Here is an 8,793-nt window from a genome sequence, read left to right on the forward strand (position 1 = left end):
CTTCTCATTCGCAATTGTTGGACAATGGTGTACCAAGTATCTTATAAAATGTAAATGCAATGGGAAAACTTAACTTTAAATTATCATAATGCAATGAAGTGTATTTCTGCTGAGCTTCAAATGCTATGAAATTATCTAATTAAATTTCAAAATTGAAATTGATCAGGCAACCTTTGAAGAGTTAAAAGTTAATACTAGTGGAAATGAATATGCATTTTCTTACCAACATGCCAGTAAAACGGGCAGATGTCTTATTCCAGGTTTTGCCAGTTCCATTTTCATAAAGATAAATGTGATCGGTCAATCCATCAGAATCCAAAAAAGACTTTCCTGATAAAGAAGTAAACAAGAAATCTTTTCTCCTAAGTGTTGCAAAGGGGTTGATGAAACACAGCATAAACTGGAAGACTTCGGTATATACTTATCTATATATAAAGTTTGTACAATATCCTGAATGTTACATGGGAGTGTCATAGGTAAAAGTAATGGTGTAATCATAATTTCATGTATTCATTTTATATAATTTAAAAAGATGACTTAACAATTTCTTTTTTTTCAAAGAATTTTTATTTATTCTCTTACATACTATTTTAAGCATACATTCACATAATTGTTATTCTTCTTTACATTTATCATTCTTGTACATTTATTATTTTATTTAATAAGTTATAATGTACAATTTGGGTTGCTTTATTTACCATCCCTTTTTCCTTTTGTAACACCTCCTGTTTTCCCTTTCTTTTCTCCCTCCCTTTCTTCTCTACTTCCTTCCTTCCTCCTCTTCTTCTCCTCCCTTCTTCCCTTACCTTTCTCCTACTCCTGCTCTTCCCCTTCCCCTTCCTACCCTCTCTCCTTCTCTTCCTCTTCCTTCCACCCTCCCCTCCTTACTTCTTTCTTCTTTCCCCCCATTTTCCTTTCATTCTCTCCTCCTCTCTCCCTTTCTTTTTCTATTATTGTTGGTGTATATTATGTTTCCTTGGGATGGTATTTCCGTCAACCCAAATATTTTAGTATCATTTCTTATTCCCTTACCTTCACTAATCTACCTTGGTTATATTTTCCTCCCTTTATATCTCGCTCTTGAATATATACTTATATATTTAATACTTTCCTTTCTGTTTTCCCCTTCTCCCCCCTCCCTTTTTCCATTTAATAGTGTGTCTCTGGGTATATTATCTTCTCCTTACTTTCTTTTCTAGTTTGCTTTCTCTAGCCAATCATAAAATATTCCCGACGTCTTGAAGTACTCTGATTCCTCTTTATCCTTTATTTTCATTGTCAAACTATTCATCTCTGCACAATCTAATATCTTTTTTATTATCTCTTCGTCTGTTGGTAGCTTATTTAATTTCAAATTTTGGGCAAAACAATTCTCGCTGCTGTAGTTACATGTATAATCAAATAGGTACCTTCTTTCTTGAATTTCTCTGGGATAATACCTAGTAAATACCTAGTAAAAAGCTGCTGTAGTTACAGGTATAATTAAATAGGTACCTTCTTTCTTGAATTTTTTTGGGATAATACCTAGTAAAAGCATATCTGGTCTAAATTCTATTTCTTGTTGTAACATTTTATTTAACCATACTTTTATTTTAGTCCTATATTTCCTTGCTTCTGCACATGTCCACCACATGTGGTAGTATGAACCTATTGCTTGTTAACATTTCCAACATTTGACTGACTTGTAGTTAAACATCTTAGATAGTTTTCTGGGTGACATGTGCCATCTGTCAAATATTTTGTATAACTTTTCTTTGTAAGCTTTGTAAGCATGGTTAATTTATAATTCCTTTCCCATAGTTGTTGCCACTTTTCTAGTTTAATTGTATGGCCAAAATTCTTTGCCCAAGTTAACATTGTATTTTTTATCACTTTTTCTAGCATAGTTCTTAATAGGTAGCTATATAGTTCCTTGATTATTCTTTCTTCCGTTCCCATAAGTATCTTATCCAACTCTGAACTTCCTAAGTTAAAACCATACTCTTTTATCTTTTTCATATCTTGATTGTATTTGCAATTGTGAAAACCAGCCTATATCACTCCCTTGTTCTTCTAATTCTTGTTTTTGTTTTAGTTCCCCCCTTTCTGTTAAGATGTCTTTGTATCTAATAATATTTTTCATACTACTAATATTTGGATGTGTCAATGCTTCCATTGTTGAAAGCCACATTGGTATTTCTAAATAATGTTTCCCTATCACTCTTTCCCATATTGTTAATAATCCATTCCTTATATAATGTCTTTGAAAATAGCCATGTGCCCTACTTTTATCATACCACATAAAAGCATGCCAACCCAGTTGCAAATCATGCCCTTCCAGTATTAATAATCTTGTATTCCTCAGTAAAATCCATTATTTCATACAACTATACCGGATGTTTGATAGTACAATTCGCAGTTTGGTAATCCAAATCCACCTTGAATCCTTGCATCTTGTAACATTTTTATATTAATTCTTGCTTTTTTCCCTGAGGAGGGGTGTGGCATGAATCCCAGCAACAGGACGTGTTCTCCGGAGGCTCTCTGAAGAACCGTCAGATTCCTACTGTTCGGGGGAGGGGTTATTTATTTTAACTCCACCATAGCTGTCCTGGAGAGATAGTGAAGAGGAGGGGTGCAAGTAGCTATGGTTGGGAAACCCACAACTCCCCTAAAGCACCTGTATTTGCCCTTGGACCCAAAGCAGGAAAGGTAGCCAATGCGAGTTATCCTAGCTGGAAGGCCAGACAGAGCACGAGAATCAACGTGATGAACGTCTGGGTGAGATAATAAGAGTGCTTGAAAGTGCAACATTCCTGTAAATTAACTTTTTAACCTCTGGTTAAAGATTTTTAAAGAGAGAGTGGCAGAAGGGGGAAAGCAGACGCTACAAAGCTCTCCCTTCCTCGAGCCAGCAGTGAACAGACAGAACCAATAGATAGAAGAAAGGAAATGAAAGAACTTGAGAATTGCTTAAGAAAGCAAATCAGAAGCTTTTGGTGTTTAACTTTCACTCCATGCCTTTGATTTTCTTGGTAACTTTCAAAAATCACTGAGATTTGCTTTCGCAGCCAGGAACTTAAAAGGAAACATGTTGAATTAATTGTCTGCATTGCTGTGTAGTAGTAAATGGTGCCCGATAAAAGCTGCCTAAGAAGAGTTGACCTTGAATCACAGTAGATAACAATGAACTGATAAAAATCCACTAGAAGAAAGAAATAAGACCAGCTGTGTAAACATTGTCTTGCCTTCCCTTGCCACATTATAATGGGCTGCTGAGAAATGTCTTCCTGATAGAGTCTCTTTCCCCACTTTTCATACGGAGGTTTTTTTTTTAGAAACTTGGATACTCATACTAAAGGTTTTTTAAAAAATTCATTTGGTTACTTTGGGTCACCTTTTGCCTACTTGCCCAGAGAGGTACATGTTAGATTTGTCAAAAAAACTCTAAAAAATGAAATATTGCAAGCAGCAAGAAGTACCACAATAAAATACAAGTCTGCAGAGATTGTGGTATTAGCAAGTCCCAAGGAAGGTCAGAGAACTAAGAAAGGAATACCACTTTCTGACTAAGAATCTGATCAAAAAAGGGGTGAGTTTTAGATGGCTTACTCCAGAAGAGATTTTGGTAAACTGGCACGAACAAAGGTACAGACTAGATTACTAGATTCTGTAATCTAGTAATATGTACTAGATTACTACACACTACTACACACACTAGAGAAAGCAGAAATATTTTATTAACAACATATAGCAGCACAGGAGGGAAAGCTGGTAAGAGAAGAGGAAGGAGCTAAACACCAGGAAGCTAAGGGGAAAGATCAAAGGGAGACAGAGAAAGAACAGGAAAAGAAAAGTTAAGAGAAGGAGCAAGGGCCAAAGTGTCAAAGGAGCAGAGGGAGCTAAGAACAATTAGATCAACTAAACCTATAAACCAATGACATGGAGGAAGAAATAAAAGTAATCTCCATTAATATAAATGGATTAAACTCGGCAACAAAAAGAAGAAGAGCATTCAACAAATTAGAGAAATTGAAATTGGACATTATATGCTTACAGGAAGTACACATTAGAAAGCAACATAGAAACTGTTTGGAACAGGCAAAACTAGGTAATTTATATACGATTTTGGCTGACCAAAGCAAAAAGTGAATAGCATTATATATTAGAAAGACAACCCAATCCAATAAATTTTTTGAAGATGGAGAGGGGAGAACACTGATGGTGGAAAGAACCATGAGCATGAGAAAGATATTATTAGTGACAATATATGTCCCAAATGACAAAAAAGAAAAATTCTTTGGAAAATTACTCAAAAAGATAATAGATTTTGACTATGAAGATACACTATATTGCCAAAAGTATTCGCTCACTCATCCAAATAATCAGAAGCAGCTGTGAGCGAATACTTTTGGCAATATAGTGTATATATATATTAGAACACTTTAATGCAATCGTAAATAATGGAATAGATTATAAACCTACAAAGATGAACAAGAAGCTGAGAAAAATCCTACCCAAAACATTTTTCACGATGATGGAAGAATTAAATTTGCAAGATGTCTGGAGAATAAGACACCCTAAAGAAAGACTATAAATTCTACTCAAACAGACATTTGTCGTGGTCAAGAATTGATATGATATGGATGTCAACAGAGCTAACATTCAAAACAATTAAGATAGACATAGATATAAGTACATGGGCAGATCACAATCCAATATCAATGACTTGGAAGGGACAGAGGAAAAAGGGGAAATGGACTTTAAATTCAAGAATATTGAAAGAAAAAAATGTTCAGCAATATTTAGAAAAAGAATTGACATATTTCTTCCAGGAAAATAGAAAGGAAGACACATCATTATAGAATGTATGGGACACTTGTAAAGCATATATCAGAGGCCTTGCAATGACATATTTCGGGAAAAAGAATAGACGGAACAGACAAATTCAAAAGAAGTTGGAATCAGAGTACAAAAGTTTGGAGACGGAGCTGCAGAAAAATCCACAAAATGAAAAAGTAAAAAATACGATGGAACTGCAAAAACATAAATTGAACGTGATAGAAAGTGAGGACTCAGCAAATAAAATAAAATTGTCAAAACAAAACTTTTTTGAAAATGCAAATAAACCAGGACATTGGTTGGCTTACAAGATGAAAAAGGAAAGAGAAAAAAGGCTGATAAGTCAATTGGTGGATGAAGAAGGGAATATACAACATTTAAATGAAAAAAGAGAAAAATAATCGAAAACTTCTACAATAAGTTGTAGCAACATGAGAGGGTTCCAGAAGAGAAAATAAGACAACATTTAGAGAAAACTGGAATAACCAAAATCCCACAAAAATTTAAGAAGGCACTAGAAGAAAGAATTACAGAAGGCATCAAAAGGCAATAGAAAGGAAAAACACCAGGACCAGATGGATTACCGGCAGAACTGTACTTAACACTACAAGAAGTATTGAGCAAGGTAATAATGACTTATTAAGGGAGGCAAAAATACCAGAAACATGGAAGGAGGCATATATAATACTTACATTAAAAGAAGAGTCAGATCCACAAGAAGTAAAGAACTATAGACCTATTTCACTATTAAATGTGGATTATAAAAATTTTGCATCAATGACAGAAAGAATGAAGAGACTTTTAAATTAGTTTATACATACAGACCAAAATGGATTCCTCCCCGAGACAGATCAGACAATACACTGAATTGTATTGAACACGCTAGAGTACTATGAAGCCCACCCAGGAAAGCAAATGGCGCTGTTTTTTCTGGATGCTCAAAAGGCCTTTGATGATGTGAACTGGCAATTTATGATAGTGGGTTTTGGCGAGGGATTTATAAATATGATTAAAACGATATATAATAACCAATCGGCAAAGATAATGATAAATGGTGATATGACAGGAAGCGATTAAGAAGGGAACTAGACAAGGATGTCCACTATCACCATTATTATTTATACTGACACTTGAGATTTTGAATAGAGAAATATGACAAAATAAAGAGGTAAAAAGTATGAGGGTCAAGAAAGAAGAGAATAAATTGCAAGTGTTTGCGGATGATTTGGTGTTTATTATGGAGGATCCAATAGAAACAGGGCCAAAACTATTTAAAATAATAGAAGTATATGGAGAAGTAGTGGGCTTGAAGATTAATAAAGATAAAACAAAAATTCTGGTGTAAAATATGATGGAAAAACAGAAAAGAGAATTGATGGGGAAACTGGACATACAGGTGGTGAAAAAAGTGAAATATTTGAGTATTCAACTGACATCAAGGTGTGGAACACTAAAGGAGGATAACTATTATAAGGTGAGAAAACAAATAGAAATAGACTTGGAAAGATGGAAAAATCTACAATTATCATTGATGGGAAGAATAGCAGTAGTAAAGGTGAATATATTACCAAGATTGCTATACCTATTCCAAACAATACCGATAGAAACTAGAGAAAAAAATCTTTGAAAGTATGAACAAAATAGTGGGGAAATATATATGACTTAATAATTTGTAAAGCAAACATACCAAATGGTATCTTTATGTTACAAATCAGCATCAAATAAAATGTATATTCATCTTAGCAAGTGCAGATCAGCAAATGCAAATAACATTTCTAACATGGACTTAAAGAGTAATCTCAATTTCATAAATGTTAACTTTTGAGAAGAAATTATCAAATTTTATCTCCCATCAACACTGCAAATACATAAAGATATGGGTTTACCTTTCAGGGATGGATTGCTTTGAGCCTGTAGTCGAACTTTGACAACATCTAGAGGTGTCACTAAGACAATCAAACAAACAACATGTTAAAATGCTTTTTTATGTTAATAAATAGATTGTTAATTGATTAGAAACAGAACTAGCTATGTAACTTTAACTAAGGGAAGAAAAAACTTAAGCTCTGCTTTCTAGAGCACAACAGTTGAATTTATCTGAGCACAAAGAAAGGAGCATTCTGACAATACTATAAAAGCACACTTAGGTAAGGTAAATTTTCCCCCACGCATGCGTGCTAGTTGTTTTCTGGATATAGGGGCGATGCTCATCCCTGTTTCTAAGCCAGAGAACCAAAGACGTCTCTGTGGTCATGTGGCCGGCATGACTCAATACTGAAGGTGCATGGACTGCTGTTACCTTCCCACCAAAATGGTCCATAATTTTCTTTTTGCATTTTTATGTGCTTTCGAACCGCTAAGTTGACAGAAGCTGGGACAAGTAATGGGAGCTCACTCTGTTACATGGCGCTAGGGATTCAAACTGCTGAGCTGCTGACCTCCTGATTGACAAGCTCAGCATCTTAGCCACTGAGCCACCGTGTCCCTTAAAAAGCAGATTTAGGGAAGTTTAAATGGTTCTAATATTTGATCTTACCCAAAACGGATGTTAGAATAGCACCACAACAGGAAGAGACAATTTGCTGAAAAGTTGTTATTCCACGGGATATATTTCCTTTGGCTTCACAATCCTCCATTTTTCTTGGGGGGGGGGGGTACCTGTTAAAAATAATTAAACCTTATGGCTCTGATCTGTCACAGGAGAAACATTCCAGAATCCAGTCAGAATTTGCTTCAATCTTTCAGGCTAGGATGTAATTCCAAAAGCATTTTTAAAAAAAAACCAAAACACTTTTTTTTCTTTGAATCAGAGATACTCTCAACACCTATGGATTATGAAATACTTCTGACCCCATAAAACATGGGAACTGCCATTCACAAGAACAAAGGATACTTTATATTTTATTTGTTAATTGGATTGGCTCTAATCAGCAGAGAGATTCCAAAGTTAACATGTTAGTTTCAAAGCAGTTAAGTTAGTCCTATGTTTATCATGAAATCTTTTGAACAACCTTAAGTGATCACCTAGAAGATAACTCAGCCTTATCTATTACAGCAATTCTGTAGGCTGCTAAACCTCTTTTCAGAGGAAAGGAGGGCAGAATAAAAATCTTCCAAGTGAGTGAATATCTTGAGACCAGAGCTTGGTTGTTTTCTTGCGGACCATTCACTACACAAATTAGGTAATAACACCATCAGTGCTTATTAAGGAGTGGAATTTACTGTTTATATTCTATGACTTGCCCTGTGAGTGTTGGTGGGAGAGGTCTTGGAGATTCTTTGGTTGAGCTGTTTGTTTGGCAATCCCTTGATTTGGGCATTGTTCACTTCTTAATCCTTGGCCTGATGTTAACCTCGCAGTTAATCTATGATCATTTGGTTGTTGATTGCTGGTGGGGAGGTATTTTGTTTCAACCCTGAGCTACAAATATTCTTTTATTAGTACCTTCTAAGATGGTCCCTCTTCAAGCGTGGTATTAGTTGCTATGTCCCTTATCTTGCAAGGAATTCACCCGGGTCTTTAACATAACAAAAGCTAATGCCAATTCAATCAACGCCTCCTTTCCCACAGGAGACTCATTCTCCGTATCTCTTGAGGATTATCTCTTCCTCCCCCCCCCCCCGCTTTTAAAAAGGCATTGTGCCCTCTTAACATTTAGGACTTCTACCGAGGCCGCCGGAAGAGGAGCACCCTTTTCTCACAACCTCACAAGGTAACTCTCAATAACCACATGTTTAGGGGGAAACCACTCCTTTAGCGAGAAGATCGGCACGTTTCCGTGCTCCTTGCCTCTTCAATGGACATTTACCGAAGAGGTGAGGGGGAGGGGAGAGGATCACGGCTAACCACCTTCCCCTCCCAGCGCCCCGAAGGAGAAGAAGAAGGGGGGGGGGGGAAGGATGCTTTCGCCCTGTCAGCACTGCGAAAGGCTCCTCCTTGTTGTGTGGCGCCGCCTCTGCCCTAACTCAGCC

General features: G+C 36.0%; 1 protein-coding gene across 1 annotated transcript in view; it reads right to left on the bottom strand.

The window, feature by feature from the left end:
* SLC25A40 (solute carrier family 25 member 40) overlaps window positions 1-7,457 on the bottom strand; it is a gene marked incomplete at both ends in the record, with an annotated part of 31,873 nt that extends 24,416 nt beyond the window's left edge. Inside the window, 3 exons of the mRNA XM_081970673.1 lie at window positions 224-330; window positions 6,708-6,767; window positions 7,358-7,457. Of these exons, the coding sequence (XP_081826799.1) occupies window positions 224-330; window positions 6,708-6,767; window positions 7,358-7,457 (267 nt within the window). The remainder of the gene's footprint in view (window positions 1-223; window positions 331-6,707; window positions 6,768-7,357) is intronic.
* Window positions 7,458-8,793: the final 1,336 nt, after the last annotated feature.

Source organism: Natrix helvetica (genome assembly GCF_964273705.1).
Source record: "Natrix helvetica genome assembly, chromosome: Z".
Classification (NCBI taxonomy): Eukaryota; Metazoa; Chordata; class Lepidosauria; order Squamata; family Natricidae; genus Natrix; species Natrix helvetica.